Consider the following 19,157-nt stretch of genomic DNA (forward strand, 5'->3'; position numbering starts at 1 on the left):
GAAGATGTCTCCCTGCATTTTCTTCTAGAAGTTTTATGATACTGGCCCTTGCATTTAGGTCTTTAATCCATTTTGAATTAATTTTTGTATAGAGTGTAAGGTAAGAGACATCTTTCATTCTTTTTGCTATTGATATACAATTTTCCCATACCCATTTATTGAAAAGACTATTCTGTCCCAGTTCAGTGGATTGGGGGCCTTGTCAAAGATCAATTATACTTAGATTTGGTGGTCTATCTCTGCACTCTCATTTAGATTCCATTGGTTGATAAAGTCAGAAAGCGATAGTCCTGCTCAACTCTTCTTTTTTTAGGATATCTTTAGCTATTCTGGGTCTCTCTTCCAGATAAACTTGATAACCAGCTTTTCCAAATCTTCAAATTAGGTTGTCGGGATTTTTATTGGTATTGAACTGAATCTGTAAGTCAGTTTGCATAGAATTAACATCTTAATGACATTCAACCTTCCTAACCATGAGCATTGAATGTCTTTCCATCTAGTTAGATAATTTTTTATTCCTTTTAGCATAAAAGACATTGACTCATTCCTGGTTAAGGTTTATTCCTAGATACCTGACTCTTTTGGTCACTTTTTCTTTTTATCTTTTTTTTTTATTATTATTAAACACTGGGAATTTATTGGCTAGGGTTTTGAGGGTAGAAATCCAAAATGAGGCCTCATCAAGGTGAGGCTTTCTCCCAGAAGACTGTGGTGTTCTGGAGCTGGCTCCTCTTAGTCCTTGGTCCTTGGCTTTTCTGTCGCATAGCAATGCACATGGCAATCTCTCCTAGTTTCTCTGGGTTCCATCGACTTTCTGGCTGCTCCCTGTCATTTTCACTTCCTGTGGCTTTCTCTATAATGCCTTCAGTAATAGGCTTAAGATCCATCCTGACTGAAGTGGACCACATCTTAACTGAAGTAACCCCATCAAAAGGTCCTACTTAGAATGGGTTCATACTCACAGGAACTGGTTTAGTTTAAGAACATGTTTTTTCAGGGTATACATAGCTTCAAACCACTACATTCATCACCCCTCAATTTGCTTCATTCCGCAAACATCACAGAGTTCCCCATTCTGTGCAGAGTACTTTGGAAGCCAGAGAATCCAGGAGGAGCTAGACTTGGGAAATGTCCTCAAGGTGCTCTGATTATTGGTTACTATGTTGAACGGAATTTTTTCCTTAACTGTCTCCTCGTATAAATTATTGCTTGTGTATAGAAACATTACTGATTTTTGTACATTAATCTTGTATCCACCACTGTTGAATTTATTAACTCAGGTAGCTCTGTCATAGATTTCTCAGGGTTTTCTAAGTATAGAATCATGTCATCTGCAAATGGGGATAGTTTTACTTTTTCCTTTCCTATTCGGATGTCTTTTATTTCTTTCTCCTATCTAATCACTCAAGTTTGGACTTCCAGTACAATGTTGAAAATAGTGGCAACAATGGGCATCCTTGTCTCATTTCTGATCTTAGCGAGAAGGCTTTCAGTTTTGCACCGTTAAGTATGATGCTGGCAATAGGTTTTTCATATATGCCCTTTATAATACTGAGAAAGTTTCCTTTAATTCCCACCTTCGAATTGTTTCTATCAGGAAAGGATGATGGATTTTGTCAAATGCTTTTTCAGAATCAATCGATATGGTTTGTGATTTTTTTCCCTTTCAATTTGTTAATGTGCTGTATTACATTGATTGACTTTCTTGTGTTGAACCACTCTTGCATTCCTGGCATAAACCCCACTTGGTCATGATGTATAATTCTTTTAATGTGTTCATTGGATTCAATTTGCTAATATTCTGTTAAGAATTTTTGTGTCTATGATCATTAGGGAGATTGGCTTGTAGTTTTCCTTTCTTGTAGTGTTGTTATCCAGTTTTGGTATTAGAGTGATGATAGCTTCATAAAATGAGTTAGGTAGTATTCCTTTTTCCTCAATTTTTTGGAAGAGTTTGAACAGGATTGGTGTTAGTTCTTTTGGGGGTGGTTGATAAAATTCCCCTGTAAAGATGGCTGTCTTGGGCTTCTCTTTGTGGGAAGATTTTGATGACTGATTGAATTAAATTCAGTCATTTTTGATGACTGATGGAACCAGTTTTGATGACTTATTGAATCACTAAGACTTGTAATTGGTTTGAAGAGATCCTTTATTTCTTCTTGAGTCAGTACAGATAGTTCATGTGTTTCTAGGGATTTGTCCATTTCATCTAAGTTTTCTAGTTTGTTGGCATATAGGTGCTCATAATATTCTCTTGTGATTTTTAAAATTTCTTCAGGACCCATGGTAATGACACCCCTCTCATTTATGATCATGTTTATTTGCATCCTCTCTCTTTTTAATTTGTTAGTCTAGCTACAAGTCCATCAAATTTATTGATTTTCTCAAAGAACCAACTTTTGGTTGTGTTGATTATTTCTATTGTTTCATTGTTCTCCAGTTTGTTTATTTCTGCTTTAATCTTCATTTTTTCTTCTTATTTGCAATAGGGTTAGTTTGCTGTTCTTTCTCTAAATTATCCAGATTATCAGTTAAGTCCTCAGGTTTTGCTCATTCTTGTTTTTTAATATAGGTATTTACTGCAATAAATTTCCCCCTCAGCACTGTTTTTGCCATATCCCATAAGTTTTTTTTAAATACCAAAAAAACACAAAGCAAACGCAAACATTCCTATTTTGATCATTCTGTTCCACATATATAATCAGTAATTCACAATATCATCACATAGTTGCATATTCATCATCATAATCATTTCTTGGAACATTTGCATCTATTCAGAAAAAGAAATAAAATGAAAACAGAAAAAAATTTTATACATTCCATACCCCTTACCCCTCCCTTTCATTGATCACTAGCATTTCAAACTAAACTTATTTTAACATTTGTTTCTCCCTATTATTTATTTTTATTCCATATATTCTACTCGTCTGTTGACAAGGTAGATAAAAGGAGCATCCGACACAAGGTTTTCACAATCACACAGTCACATTGTGAAAGCTGTATCATTATTCAATCATCATCAAGAAACATGGCTACTGGAACACAGCTCTACATTTTCAGGCAGTTCCCTCCAGCCTCTCCATTACATCTTGACTAACGAGGTGATATCTACTTAATGGTAAGAATAACCTCCAGGATAACCTCTCAACTCTGTTTGGAATCTCTCAGCCATTGACACTTTGTTTCATTTCACTCTTCCCCCTTTTGGTCCAGGAGGTTTTCTCAATCCCTTGATGCTGAGTCTCAGCTCATTCTAGGATTTCTGTCCCACATTGACAGGAAGGTCTGCACCCCTGTGAGTCATGTCCCACGTAGACGGGGGAGGGTGGTGAGTTTGCTTGTTGTGTTGGCTGGAGAGAGAGGCCACATCTGAGCAACAAAAGAGGCTCTCTTGGGGGTGACTCTTAGGCCTAATTTTAAGTAGGCTTGACCTATCCTTTGTGGGGTTAAGTTTCAAATGAACAAACCCCAAGACTGGGGTCTCAGCCTATAGCTTTGGTTGTCCACACTGCTTGTGAGAATATCAAGAATTCAACTTGCATATCCCATAAGTTTTGATATGTCATATTCTCATTATCATTCATCTCCAGATATTTACCAATTTCTCTAGCAATTTCTTCCTTGACCCACTGATCATTTAAGACTGTATTGTTAACTTTCATATATTGGTGAAAGCTCTGGTTCTCTGATGATTATTAATTTCCAGCTTTATTCTGTTACGGTCAGAGAAAGTGCTTTGGATAATTTCTATCTTATCAAATGTATAAAGACTCAGTTTGTGTCCCATCATATGATATATCCTGGAGAACATTCCATATGCACTAGAGAGTTGTGTATTGATGTCTTCCACTATTGAAACGACTATAGTGCCCTTCAGCTTTGTCAATGTTTGCCTCATATACTTTGGAGCTCCTTGATTAGGAGCAGAAACATTTATGGTAGTTATTTCCTCTTGGTGAATTGTCCTTTTTATTAACATGTAGTGTCTTTTTTTTTCTCTTTTGACTTCTTTACATTTAAAGTCTATTTTATCTGCTATTAGTATAACTACTCTGCTTTCTTTAGGCTACAGCTTGCATAGAAGATCTTTTACCATCCGTTCACTTTCAATCTAATCGTTTCCTTGGATCTAAGATATGTCTCTTTTAAACAGCATATAAATGGAATATTTTTAAATCCATTTTGCCAGTTTGTATCTTTTAATTGGTGAGTTTAGTCCATTAATGTTCAAAGTAATTACTGTAAAAACAGTTCTTGAATTTACCATCTTATCCTTTAGTTTTTAATTTGTCAGATCTATATATTCTTTTCTTTCTCTCTCTTTATCCTTTAAATTACTGTAATGGTATTCTTCAATTCTGTGCCTTCCTCCAGATCTCTCTCTCCTTTTTTTTTCAGCTGACAGGACTCCTTTCAGTATTTCTTGTAGGGCAGCAATCTTGTTGAATAGTTCTCTCAACCTTTGTTTGTCTTTGAAGATTTTAATCTCTCCCTCAAATTTGAAGGATAACTTGGCTGGATAAAGAATTCTTGGCTGAAAGCCTTTCTTGTTCAAGATCTTAAATATATCATACCACTGTCTTCTCCCCTCCATATTGTGAAGTCTGAACTCAATCTCCTTGTATGTAGTGGATTGCTTTTCTTGTGCTGCTTTCAGGACTTTCTATTCCTCTTCAACATTTGACAGTTTGATTAATAAGTGTCTTTGATTAATAAGTAGGCCTATTTGGATTTATTCTATTTGGAGTTCATTGGGCCTCTTTGATTTGCATTTTTATGTTTTTCATAAAGGTTGGAAAGTTTTTCCCATTTATATCTTCAACTAATTTCCCAGCCCATTACTCTTCTCTTCTCCTTCTGGGACACCAATTATTCCTATATATTTGCATGTCTTGTTGTCACAACTGAAGGTCCAATTCCATTTTTTCCATCTTTCTTGCCATTTATTCTTTTGTGTGCTCTAGTTCAATGGTCCTATCTTCTAACTCACTTATTCTTCTTTCTGTGTTTTCAAATCCGCTATCATGTGTATCCAGTATATTTGTAATTTGGTCATTGTATCTGTCCTTCTCTGAGATCTGCCATTTTTCTATTGAATCTTTTGATTTCTTCTTTATGCTCTTCTAGTGTCTTCGTTATATCCTTTATTTTTTGTAATATCCTTGAGTAGTTATTCCATATTCTGAGTCACCTCTGGAGTTTTAACTTGGTCATTTGGTTCAGCCATTTCGGTTTGGATCATGCTTTATGATTTTCAGTTGTGTTTGGTGCATTTGATTATCTTTATAAGATCACTTTGCAAGTTGGTTTCCTTCACTCATCCAAAGTTTTATTTACTTGATTTTGCATTGAAGGTTTCCTTTTTCACTTGGTGTTCTAGTTTGCTAGCTGCTGGAATGCAATATACCAGAAATAGAATGGCTTTTAAAAAGGGGAATTTAATGAGTTGCTAGTTTACAGTTCTAAGGCCGAGGAAATGTCCCAATCACAACAAGTCTATAGAATGTCCAATCAAAGGCATCCAGGGAAAGATACCTTGGTTCAAGAAGGCCAGTGAAGTTCAGGGTTTCTCTCTCAAGTGAGAAGGCACATGGCAAACACAGTCAGGGCTTCTCTCTCAGCTGGAAGGGCACATGGCGAATACAGTGTCATCTGCTAGCTTTCTCTCCTGGCTTCCGGTTTCATGAACCTCCCCGGGAGGCATTTTCCCTCTTCATCTCCAAAGGTTGCTGGCTGGTGGACTCTCTGCTTCATGGTGCTGCAGCATTCTCTGCTCTCTGAGTCTCTCATTCTCCAAAATATTTCCTCTTTTATAGGACTTCAGAAACTAATCAAGACCCACCCAAATGGGTGGAGACATGTCGTCCCTTAATCCAGTTTAATAACCATTCTTAACTAAATCACATCAACCGGGGAGATGATTCAATCACAGTTTCAAACATACAGTATTGAATAGAGATTATTCTACCTTTATGAAATGAGATTTATATTAAAACATGGCTTTTCATATGGGGCATACTTCCTTTCAAACCAGCACACTTGGTTTGTCAGTTATTCCCTGCCAAACCAAGGCCTGGATATCATGTAGGGGATACAATTCAATTTGAGGACCTATTAAAAGCTAGGCAGGATTGGGGGGGTGCAAGGTATTTCGGTGGTAGAATTCTTGCCTGCCATGTGGGAGATCCGGGTACGATTTCTGGCCCATGCACTTCCCAAACAAACAAGCAAAACAAACAAGCAAAAATTCAAAAAATGCTGCTGCAGTAAGGGGATACTCACATGGAAAAAGAATGAAATGTGACCCCCACTATACAGCATACAAACACACACACACACACAGAAAAACTAGGCAGGTGCATGGGTACTTCAGTGGTAGAATGGCCACCCACCACACAGGAGACCCAAGCTCAATTCTCACCCATGCACCCAAAATAAATAAATGAATAAAATAAAATAGAATAATAAAAATAAATTTAAAATATAAAACAAAAGATAATCAATTCAAAATGTAAATATACAAAACATAAATAAAATTAATAATAATAATAAATATATAGAGAAAAATGTATTTTAAAAACAAAGGGAAAAAAGAATATAGGAAAAAATTAAAACCTAGGTGGACAGGGTATTAGCCTGCCTGCATGTACCCTTTCTTACCAGCAGGTGGCAATCCCAAGGCACCTCCTTCTTCCTCAGGCTCTCCTCTCCTTGACTGCAGCAGTGACCTGAACTTACCACGAGTAGGGGGCACTCTGGAGGCACCTTCTCCCTCAGCCCCGCCCACCCCCCCCACCCCACCCCCCAAGACTACAGCGGCTGGAAGACGAGTGTACACCATAGGGGCCTGCTTCCTACCTGTGGTGGCTGATGGCTGGTCACTGCTGGTGGGACAGGGGAACCAACCAGTGCCCTGGGGATCAGGTGACCTGCAGCACTCAGTTATGCCAGATACAGTGCCCATGTGGCTGGCTATTCCAAGCACCTGGCTGGGCAATTATTCCCTGTGCCCAAGGCACACAACTGGTATGCCTTTGGCCACTGCTGACTCTGGCACCACTCAGGGAAGTTTCTCCAGCCAGCAACTGGGGCAGGTTGGAGTGGAGGGATGGTCGGTTCCCTCTGATTTGCACCTTCCCTCATGCCACAACTTGCACCCAGTGGGGATCAGGTGGGGATCACAGTCAATTGATCTTCTCTGCTCTCCCCATCCCAATCTCCCCTGCCTCTCTTCTCCCAAAACTTCTTAGAGACCCTCTTTGTTTACTCATACCCTGTGACTGCAGTCCCAGTCATTTTCTTCCCATCCCCTTTCTTGCTCCATGGAATAAGAGTCCTTAATACCATTTTTTAAAATTGAATTTGTACTAATAAATCTTCCTACAAATTAAACTCCAAGCCCAGGTGGCTTCACTGGTGATTTCTCTCCTCCTTACCTAACCACTGGTGATTTCTACCAAATAAAAGGAAACAGTATTAATTTTATACAAACTCTCACAGAAAATTGAAGAGAATGGAATACTCCTGCCTGGTTTTCTGAATCCAGCATTACCTTGATGCCCAAACCAAAGACATTACAAGAAAAACTTCAGGCCTATATCCCTTATAAACAGATGCAAAAATTCTTAGAATTTTAGTAATTCAAATCCAACTATCTTTATAACATCATAAGGAAGAGAGTTTTATTCCAAGAATGCAAGGTTGGTTTAACATTCATACATCAATGCAATTTACCATATAAAGAGATTCAAAGAGAAAAATCACATAATTATCCCAATAGATGCATAAAAGCTTTGACAAATGCAGCACCTATTCATGATTTTCAGCATCAGGAAAAGGTAGGAATTTCCCTAATCTGAGAAAGAGCATCTATACAACAACATAAATCTACTATTAAAGCTGAATGGTTAAAGACTGAATGTTTTCTCTTAAGATCAAGATCAAATGTACCTATTCACTGTTGGTAGGGAAATGAGAGGCACAACCCCTTGGAGGGCAGTGCAGTGATTCCACAGGAGGCTAGACTGAGTTTGCCATATGATCCTGAAACCCCATTGCTCCAAATAGACCTGGAGGAACTGAGTGTGGGGACACGAATGGACATTTGCACACTGGTGTTTTGGGCAGCAGTGTTCATGATTCACAATGAAATGGAGGTGGCCTAAGGGTACAATGTCTGAGGAATGGAAGGGGTAACTATGGTGTTTACATACAATGGCCCACTGAGTGGCTGCAAGAAAGAATGAAGTTGTGAGACATGCAACTAGATGAACGAACCTTAAGAATTGTATGTTGAATAAAATGTCAGGAACAAAAAGACAAATATTATCATGCCTCAATCATATGGACTAACTATAATATAAAAATTTGGTGAACTAAATTCGAGAGCATGGGTTATCAGGTCAGGTTGGAGCTTATTTTAAAGGGTCCTAGCTTGTAAGCTCTTATAGCAGTCACATATATTCAGGAGGTGTAACTGTTCATTCTAAATTTTGAGATGCTGAGCTGCTTGTATATAAGCAGCTCAAAACCTGCTTGTTTTGTCCAGGTTAGTGTGATGCCCCGATAAATCCCAGAGTGATATGGACAATGAATAAAGAAGTATTTTCAAAGTCCTCTTGAGGAGTGGGGAGAAAGAGGGAAAGATTCAACTCTCCCATTTGAAAAATTTCTGATATTCTCACAAGCAATGGAGACAACCAAATCAATAGGCTGAGTCCTTAATCTAGGGGTTCGCCCCTATGAAACTTATTCCTGCAAAAGATAGGCTAAGCCTACTTAAAAGTAGGCCTAAGAGTCACCCCCAGAGAACCTCTTTCATTGCTCAGATGTGGCCTCTCTCTGTAAGCTGACACGGCAAGTGAATTCACTGCCCTCCCCCAAAGTGTAGGACATGACAGGTATAAATCTCTCTGGCATCATGGGACAGAAATCCCAGAATGAGCTGGGATGCAGCATCAAGTGGTTGAGAAAACCTTCTTGACCAAAAGGAGGAAGAGAGAAATGAGAAAAAAACAAAATGTGAGCGGCTGAGAGATTTCAAACAGAGTTGAGAGGTTATCCTGGAGGTTATTTTTATGCATTATATAGATATCCCTTTTTAGTTTATGGTATATTAGAGAGGCTAGAGGGAAGTAGCTGAAACTGTAGAGATGTGTTCCAATAGCTTTGTTCCTTGCAAATGATTGTATAATATAGTTTTTACAATTTGACTATGTGATTGTGAAAACCTTGTGTCCGACACTCCTTTTATCTAGGGTATGGACAGATAAGTAACAAAAATGGAAAAAAATAAACAAATAATAAGGGGAACAAGGGTTAAAATAAATTGGGTAGATGGAAATACTAGAGGTCAATGAGAGGGAGGAGTAAGGGGTATAGTACGTAAGAGTTTTTTCTTTTTTTCTTTGTTATTTCTTTTTCTGAAGTGATGCAAATGTTCAAAAAAATGATCATGGTGATGAATACACAACTATGTGATGATATTGTGAGACATTTGTTTGTACACTATGGATGGGATGTTTGTATGTTAAGAATGTTTGTATGCTTGCATGTTAAGTTTTATCAATGAAAATATTTTTTAAAAAGATCAAGATCAAAGTAAGGATGCCTCTTCTCACTGTCTTGTTAACTTTGTTTTGGAGGTTCTTGCTAACTCAATGGGATGATTCTCAATATAATTATCCTAAGTGAAAGAAGCCAGACAGAAGGAAGTTGATACTGTATGATTCCATTTATACACAATTCTAGCAAATGCAAAATAATCTATAGTAGTCAGAAAGCAGATTAGCGCTTGACTAAGAATTGGGGGTGGGTAGTAAAGAAGGGAGGTATTATAAAGAGATATGAAAAAACTTTTGAAAGTGATGGATAAGCTTATTGATTGTGATTAAGAGTTCATGTGTGGATTTTTAGAGCCACGAGAAAGCTCCAGCAGAACAGCAGAGCCAAGTGGCTGAGAGAAACACAGAGTCCACCAGCCAGCAACTTTTGGATATGAAGAAGGAGAACACCCCCGCAGGAGCTTCATGAAACAAGAGGCTGGTAGAGAAAACTAGCAGACTGTCACCATGTTTGCCACATGCCTTTCCAGTTGAGAGAGGAACGCTGAGCCCATCAACCTTTCTTCAGTGAAGGCACCAGGAACCGAGCCCGGGTCTCTGGCATGGCAAGCGAGAACTCTACCTGCTGAGCCATCTTGGTCCCATTCTTTGACTTTTGATTGGGGAGTTTACTTCACTTCAATTCAAGGTAGCCCCTGGAATAGAACCTGGGTCTCCGGTATGGCAGGCGAGAACTCTGCCTGCTGACCCACCATGGCCTTCCCGGAATGGATATTATTTTTTAAAGTGGTAAATAACGTGTTTGAAGGGATACAGGGAAATCTGGGACACTAGTGCATTGTTGGTGGTGATATAAAATGGTGTAGTCATTGTGAAAAGCAATATGGTGCTTCCTCAAAATGTTAAATATAGAATTACTATATACCCTGGCAATTCCACTTCCAGGTATATCCCCAAACAAAGTGAAAACAGGGTCTCAAAAAGATACTTTCACACCAATATTTATATCAGGCATAAGAAAGAGTGTTCTAAAACATGCTGCAACATGGAAGAACTTTGAAAACATTATTCTCAGAGAAATAAGTGCATTAAGACAAGTATTACATGATGTCGCTTACATGTCTAGAACTAGCAAATTTACAAAGGCAGAAAGTAAATTAAAAGTTACTTCGAGATGGGAATAATGGAAAAGGACGAGTATACATATGGTGGATATAAGGTGTCAGAAATTAAAATTAATTTTTAAGAAAGCATGTTACAACAAAACACTATATAGAACATGATCCCCTTTCGATAAAAAGAAGAAGAATTGGGTCAGGCAGCCAATAAAGTGTGATTTGATGCATATTGCCTTCGAAAATTAAGGTAAGATGTAATTAATATTGAATTTACAACTTAAGAAGCTGATATCATAGGATGATAATGAAGGCAGATACAGAAGAGTTTTGGTAAAATTGGAGAAAGTGTGTTCATAAGAACATGGAAAGAGCAAAACAGATAGCGATTGTATATGAGATAAATAATAAATAAATAAAATTAGATAGAAAGCAAGCATCCCTACTAAAAATATCAGTTCTAGTTAAGCATTTATTTGGGAGAAAATGGCCACTTTCTCTTAACATGAACTAGATATACTTGGCAGAAAAATGCATAACTCTATTCCTTCCACATGGCATAATTTTTACTTGTTTTTTTTCCAACGAAAATAGAAGTTGTTTTTTTCTAATGCTGGAATTTTGTAGAGAGTAAAAATTATTACACATGCTGTAAAAATATTTATTATAAATATTAATGAAAATTTAAACATAATTCCAGATGATATATATTTATCCAAATCATAAGTATACTAAATGATCAGAGTGTAATTTGGTTTATAACAGTGTTTTAAAAGAAAATATACTATGCTATTTGTTGTTTATCTTATTATAACTCAATGGCAATGCATTGAAATTGTTAATTTGGATAATGCAGGGAATGATAGTCTTTAAAAATATTATGTTCTTTTTAGCTTTCAACATATGTGCATAAATGCACTATATTTTTACCCAGATACATTTGAGGGGAAGCAAGTTTGTGTATCCTTAAAATGCTTTATAAGTAGCTTAATAGGTGGCACAGATAAGAATTTCTGGACTAATCCACAGATTAAAGTCATTATTGTGTCACTATAGTAAATCCATTAAAATTGCTAAATATTACCGAAATATTCTGTTCTCCCATTTAAATTTTTTCCTGGATCTCTGTTTGTGGAAACAACATCTGTATAATATCCTACCAGAATAATAAAAGTTGTCCTCAATAAAAAAAAAAGAGTTAGTGTGTGTGTGTGTGTGTGTGTGTATACATTCAAAACTTCACTTGTATACTTTAAAAATGTACAATTTACTGTATGTCAATTATACCTCAGTAAAGCTGAGGTTATAACAGTTATAACTCAATGTTATAAACATAACTCAATGTTATTGGTGCTAGTTGTGGTGAATTGGAGCAGGGGTAAGTTCTGTGTGAAGAGTGAAAAAATTTCAATATTTAGCCCTCATGAAATACAGGAAATTATTTCCTCTTTAACCCTTTTTTCTAACTTAACTGATTTTCCTGTATTCTGACTGTCTAAGAGAAGAGAACAAAGTATAGACTAAATTGTTTGAGGTCTATTTGATTGATGAATTATTTAAGCTCTTTGCTTATTGTCCTTCGATTTTTCTTGGCCAATAAATTCCTCTCACATTAAGTGTTCAAAAACAAAGGGAGAAATAAAAGGAGCTAGAATTCAAAGCATCCAACTTCCTTCTTGCTAATAGCTATTCAATAAAAACTCAGTGGGGAACACATGAAAACCATTGACTAAAATTAGATATTGGTATTACCTATGGATTTTAATTTTTTTTTTGTATCCCAGTTACTCAGCAGGACATGTGATTTATTTCTTAAATGGCTTGAATGATTAATTCTAATACGAAAGTGAAAGAGATTAATATCACATTGGAGCATAAATTATTTAATACTTAGGTAGGTCAGGTTTCCAAAGAGTCTGGTGAAATTGTCATTTAAAATCAGTTACCTAAAAAATAAGAAAAATAAAATATAAAAAATGTAAAAAGAAAAAAAATCAGTTACCTAAACTGTCAAATATCATGAAAATAAAGGGAGTTCTAAGAAAACTGTAGCTGGTCATAAAAAGTTTTAAAAGTGCAATCTGTAAAATTCTGTTTCACGACCTACCTCTTTAGCTCGGTGTAGTTGCGCTTGCTCAATCCTAGTGATGACAGCCTTCACTGAGAATGGGGTCTGAATCGTAGAGCTCAGTGGATTCTCTTGGGCTTTTCTGGACTCTCTTGGTTTGGTGGTAGAATCCTCAGCTGCTTTTTCTGATTTAGATTCACCGTCTATCTCATTTTTCATTTTGATAAACATTTTGAATAGTTTGGTGATTTTCTTTTATTTCTTCTTTTTCACAGAATGAAGGCAAAAGCTAATAAAGGTGTCCACTAAGAAACTAGAAGATGTCACTCTGCTCCCAGAAATTGTGGCTTATCTTGCAAATTAACTGGTTGCTAATCTTGGAATTCTAGCCCAGGTGATGCCATAATAGACCCATTGTCCATTTTAAAGAGTGCTTACTTACTACTGCATATAGTAGCATAGGCATTTCATGTGCTGTGATGGTAGAAGGGTGAAGGGGGGAGGGAGGTTAGGAAAGAATAGACAACAGGAATGCTAAAAGAAATAGAAGATATAGCCCTGCTTCAATGAACTTAAAAGTCTAGGTGTTAGAATCAAGATCCAGGTTATCAAACGTAATGCCCGTTTTCTCTTCCTGGAGTTTTGCCTAAGTATTTTTAAACCTGTAATGGAATAATTTTGTTACAACTTCCTCAGCTGCCCCTAAACTTTTCCTAAGCTTGTAGTAACTTGGGAAGTTATACCTGCCAAGTTACTTATTTTTTCAAGGAACCTTACCGAAGAAGTCTTTAAAGACCTGTAGTTGGCTTAGGAAATTGAAGGGAACGCGAGAGGCTGCTTTCTAACTGAAAGAGTTGGGGTGCTTTGGGAAGGTCCTTTGATTGTAGAGGAGATGAAAGGATTTAGGAGTAATTAAAGGGCAGAGTGGTTTTGTTGGCTAGGTAGCTTTTTAAAAAAATCTAAAACAATATGAAAAAGTACAGAAAATAATATAACAAATAGTCTTGTGTCCACTGCCTAAAATGAAACAAATATTAACATGTTGTCATATTTGCTTCACATATCTTTAAATAAAAGAAAGCATTAGAGATAAAGCTGAAGCCCTTTGTTTTCCTCCTCAGACTCCTTTCTTCCCCTCTGTCCTTTCCAGGGGCAATAGCAATCATTAGTTTGATATATTTGTCTAGTCCATGTTTATATAGTTTTACTACATGGGCATGTATTCATATACTAGTATCTTATAGGTTTTAAACTTTATACAAATTGTGGGTGTTTAGCTTAATTTCTCTACAAGAACTTATGTTGAGTACTTATTATAAACTTAAACAATTTATGTGTTTCAGTCCTTCAGAGAAAGGGAGCAAGGGACCATAAAGCTGATGTTTTTTAAAAATACCAGTCAATATATAGAGAGCAAATTCAATATTTTCCCTTCTCTTTATGATCTTATTGTCAAAGTTACTCTCTCCTCTGTGTTCCCAAAGCACTTTGTAAAATTTCTATTTTAGTATTTATCTCATTGAAATTTAACTATTTATTATTATTAGCTTGTGAACTTCTCAAAACCAGATGCTCTATTTTTCTTTTTCTAATGTTTGTCTCAGGATCCAAATTTTACGGATTCGGTATAGTCTCAGATTCCTCTTGTTACGGAAACTTTTCAAGGCCCCAGAAAATTTTCTTTGATTGTTAGAGGCCATTTCCCCATCATAAAACATTACACTTTTTTTCCTATAAATCATAATTAAGTATATTTACTCAAGGAAATTCATAATGGATTCTGAAAGGACAATGACAGAGGAGAAACTTATTTTTATAAACGTGAGCTTTGGTTAAAATATCCATCATGATCCACCATGTCTTGACATTATTAATTAACTCATTTAAGTACATTGTTGATAATAATATTAGATTATAAGATCCTTATATAACTTTTATTTCTGTTAATTTCTTTTTGCTTCTCACCACAGTAGGCATTCACAAAGCAGCCAAATGCTTGTCACCTAAACTACAATTATTGCATTCTCTCTCATATTTTTCATGCAGCATGGAATTCATCAGCAACTGAAAATGAAAGCATTTTTAAAGTAAACTTTTAAATCCCTCTCAATCTCTTTCAATTCGACAAGCATTTGTTGAGACACTACCATGCGGTTGCCATTATCCTAAATTTTGAAGAACACACTATAGGGTTCCTGTGAAGAAACTAAAAACATAAAATAAATAAATAAATAATTTGACATAGAATACAATAATCAAGTGCTATCAAGGGACATGAATAAGATATGTACGGGAAGCAGAGCCTTTGGAAAAACTTTATGGAGAGAGAAGGTTGACTGACAAATGAAGGAATTCCAGATAGGAAAGATACCTTGAGCCATGGCTTTGGAGGTAAGTGGTAATAAATATGATTATCAGCAATTTGGTGGTGGAAAGAATTTTTTATCTAAGTGAGAAAGGAGATTGGGTTAATTGAGGTAAACAGTGGAAGATTATATGGGATGAGAATGGAAGGTCTTAAATGATTGTAATAGCAGTTTCTTGAATATGAAACTTTTATTTTAGGAAAAAATTCTAAAGAATAGAATCATTTCTGTGGGAAAGATCAAGAGATGATTATTTCAAAATATGGAAGTTTGAACTAGGATACAGAATTGGTAATGGAGGGATAAATCCTCTTAGATATTAAGAATTTGGATCATCTGAAAGATTAATTGTAGATAATAGAAAAATTAATTTTGTTCTTATTGTATTACACTTGAATTGATGACAGAACATCAATATGGAAGCTATCCAGATTAGGTATTATTAAGTAAATGTGCGTATCTGATTCTAGTGAACACGGGAGCAAAGTTCTTGAAAGTTTGTGTGTCCAAGGGAAACACCATCCTAAAGGGCTCCTTCGGTTGTAAAATGGGAGATACTATATTTATTGATTAGGATTGTTTTAAGATGAAGTCACAAAAAATACTTATAATAGTGCTGGGCACAGTAAGCACTTAATATACAGTATCTATTAATATATTTACTACTACTGTTTTTCTTTCCTTTAGTTTTTTTTCTGCCACCTTTTCAGCAGGGTTGAGCAATTGTTCACTATACTTCGCATAAGCTTGGCATTTTAGCAGAGCGAGAAATTTGAACTACAGAAATGGGAATTTTAAGGGCTGTAGTAGGTAACTATTGGCAAGCGATAAAATGCGTTGATTTTTATGCACCCCCGTGCATAAATGGTGCCTTCCTCTGCCTACCCGCAAGAAGATGGTAGTATATTCCATACTGTCGCTGGAAAACGTAATGCAAAAGCAGAGCGCGCGGAAGGCTTTCTCCTCTCCCGGAACTAATTGTTCTCTAGAGCCGGAAACAGTTGCTGTTTCAAGGGAGGTGGGATTGGGCGGGTCAGGCTGCAGCGGCTGACGGCGGGGGAGGAGTCGGGCCCACTGCCGGGTGGAGGGGCAAAGCGAGTGTCCTTATCCTAGCGATTGGGGCTTGGGCCTGTGAGCCAGTTGGAGTCGCCGCAGCGGAAACGATTGGGCCGAGCGGAGGAAGACATGTTGCTCTTTGTGGAGGTGAGTTGGTAATCTCGTCCTGCTCCGAGGAGAGGAGAAGTGTGGAGGCACCGGCCGGTCCCATCGCCATGTGACTTACAGGCCGTACACGCCGCGGAACCCGGCGATAGGCTGACACAGCACCTGGGCCGTGCGGGCCTGCAAGCTCCGCTCTGTTCTCACAGCACTTTAGGAAGCTGTGGGAGGTGAGGGCCGATGTTGGGGAGGTATTGTGGGTGGGGAATTGAGGGTTTGTCTGGTGTGGGCCGAGGACCAGAGAAAGAGGAAAGTGTCCCATATGGACCTCCGAAAGGAGGCAAACAGGCGGGGGTAGGGTGGGGGGCGGAGTCTGTGGGAGAAAAGGGTAATCAGGTGGGTGCGTTCTTGTGGGTGAAGCGAGGCCTCGCGGGGCTCTCTGGGAGGGAGGCGAGCAACATGTGGGGCTGCGGAGTGAGGGAGGTGAAATTTGGTGCAAGTGTTTTGAAAAGAAAATTGAAAGCCCTTTTAAAATCTCCCTCCCCTAAATTTTGTTCGGACCCGGTTCCGGGTTCTCTGGAACGTTCTGGGGGTGAAAAGCGAGTTACTGTGAACGAGACACCAATAGTTTGTAAGCCTTGAAAGGCACCGCTTTGACCTTTTGTACAAGTTACTTAGGTAGTGGCAGAATGTTGAGGGTTTGATTTTAATGAACCGATAAAAGCCGTTTGCAAGGAAAATTTCAAGAATGAGAGAAACTTAAAGTCCGAGAAAAACAGTTTTTCTTTTTGTTATTTGAGCAGTAGAATATACTTTTATTACTCTTAACTGAAGCGTCTGCTGTTAACCTGTTTTAGTTTTAAAGGTAGTGAGCGAGTGCCTTACACAAATACGAAGTTTAATTTCTTTTATTTCTGTCTTTCTCTTGTGTGCAGTGAGCATCAGCTGACTGCCTGGCTTTGAGTAGATTCCAGATCATATTGTTCTTGCATTGTGAAAACGTCAAACCAGCAAAGCTGCAACTTCGCAACTTGGCATTTGTTAACTATGCCCTTAAAAAGAATCTTTTCAATGAGGGAAGGAATTTACAGGTTGTGTAATGGATTGGGGGAGCCGAAGGTTGTCTGCAGTGGATTTGGCCGGGAGGGGGTGGTGGGGGGAGAGGGCCATGGGACCTCTTACACTAAAATATTCCTGCATAAAGTAAATAAATTATTTTAGTTAAAAATTTTTTTTAGCTAAACCAACAATGTGTCGTTGATAAATATAAAGTCTTTAAATTATGTTTAAGCAGGACACGGATTTGGGTAGATGGAGACACTAGTGGTCAGTAAGAGGGAGGGATAAGATGTATGATATATGTATGAGTTTTTTCTTTTATCTTTTTATTTCTTTTTTGGGAATGATGCAAATATAAAAATAATCATGGTGATGAATACACAACTCTGTGATAATATTGTGAGCCATTGATTGTGCACCAAGCATAGAAAGTGTGTGTGTGAAGATTTTTCTCAATTAAAAAAATAAAGAACACGGCGTACCTTAAAAGTATGTCCAACCTTCATCATAAACATTTAATGTTTTTTATCCTCGTTATTTTCCTTTGATGTAGTAAGAAATGAGATGTGAGGTAAGGCAGTGCCAGTTTATTTTATGAAGGTTATGCCATACAAATAAATGCTGCAGGTTTTAAGTGCATTTGTGTTTTGCTGGGCAAAACAAAGATTGTGAAGTTTGATTATATCAGTATGAATTCTAAAATAAACTTTTAGTCCCAAATTGATTCCTTTGGCTTTGTTGTAAATATGAACTTTAATAATAGCCCCCATTTATTAAGTATTTAAGCTCTGTCCTGTCTTGTCTGTAAAACAGCATTGCAATATTTTATAGAGGGATTGAGTAACTTCCCCAGAATTGGTACAGCTAGTAAAGTAATGAAACTGGGATTTAGACCTAGGGTATTCTAATAGCCACATTTTGGATGGACATTTAGCAGTTCAGGCCTCTCTGACTTCCTAGTTAAACAAATTCTACTTCTTTGACTAAATAAGTATATAAAATTATCTCCACTGATAATTTTATATGTGACTCACTGTTGTGTTTTTAATGTTAATACTAAGTTGAGTGATTTTTAAAAATTTTTCTCATATAAGTTTTTTTTTTGTTTGTTTTTTTTTTGTTTTTTTTTTTTTTTTTTTTTTTGTTTTTTTTTAAAGGAAAGACAGAGAGAAGGAAGGAAGGATAGAAGGAAGGAAGAGAGGAAGAAAGGGAAACATCTTTTTAAACATTTTCTTGTTTTTATTGTATTTTGTTTCTCCGTTTTCGTTACATGGGCTGGGGCCGGGAATCGAACCGAGGTCCTCCGGCATAGCAGGCAAGCACTTTGCCCGCTGAGCCACCGCGGCCCGCCCTCTCATATAAGTTTTATTGAAAATAGTGTCATTAAATATTTGGGACTGAATATATGGTATTAAAATCAGTCAAGATCCCACACCAGTCCTTTGACATTTTGCTAACTAGTATTTGGTCCTTATTCTAATGAGGGAACTAAAGCTTGGTAGTGAGATGTCTAAGTTCATGCAGATGTAAATACTGTGAGGAGTAGTAGAGTCTGAAGTGGCTTCTAAAACACAAATCTCTGGCTCTAAACTTTTTTTTCAACTTTCTTTCAAGGTAGGGGTTCTTAATGTGGGTCCCTGGGTAAAACTCAGTAATTACTGTCTCTGAACTTGGTTGACAAAAAAAAAATTTGCATGTTTATTTTCACTAGCCTTTAATTGAAATCTTGTATTTCTTTAATTTTCAGTATAGGCAACAAAGTATCTGTGACTTTGTAGCCCAAGAGAAATCACAGATATTTTTATATCACAGCTATTGGAGATACCAC

At 37.1% G+C, this 19,157-nt stretch overlaps 2 protein-coding genes across 7 annotated transcripts in view; one reads left to right on the forward strand and one right to left on the reverse strand.

Annotated features, from left to right (window-relative positions):
• The window catches only part of FAM186A (family with sequence similarity 186 member A), a 127,242-nt gene extending 113,888 nt beyond the window's left edge, over nt 1-13,354 (reverse strand). Inside the window, exon 1 of one of the 2 annotated variants that reach the window (XM_077170864.1) lies at nt 12,786-13,354. In XM_077170864.1, coding sequence (XP_077026979.1) covers nt 12,786-12,977 — 192 coding nt within the window. In that variant the 5' untranslated portion in view covers nt 12,978-13,354. The remainder of the gene's footprint in view (nt 1-12,785) is intronic. The other variant, XM_077170866.1, reaches the window with a different exon arrangement.
• Nucleotides 13,207-19,157, forward strand: part of LARP4 (La ribonucleoprotein 4) — a 98,934-nt gene continuing 92,983 nt past the window's right edge. For 2 of the 5 annotated variants that reach the window (XM_077170872.1, XM_077170874.1), the window contains exon 1: nt 16,139-16,315. In XM_077170872.1, coding sequence (XP_077026987.1) covers nt 16,298-16,315 — 18 coding nt within the window. In that variant the 5' untranslated portion in view covers nt 16,139-16,297. Of the gene's footprint in view, nt 13,361-14,792; nt 15,138-16,137; nt 16,316-16,337; nt 16,501-19,157 lie in introns of those variants that run through there. The other 3 variants (XM_077170875.1, XM_077170876.1, XM_077170877.1) reach the window with 3 other exon arrangements.

This window comes from Tamandua tetradactyla, chromosome 7, assembly GCF_023851605.1.
Source record: "Tamandua tetradactyla isolate mTamTet1 chromosome 7, mTamTet1.pri, whole genome shotgun sequence".
NCBI classification, from domain to species: Eukaryota; Metazoa; Chordata; class Mammalia; order Pilosa; family Myrmecophagidae; genus Tamandua; species Tamandua tetradactyla.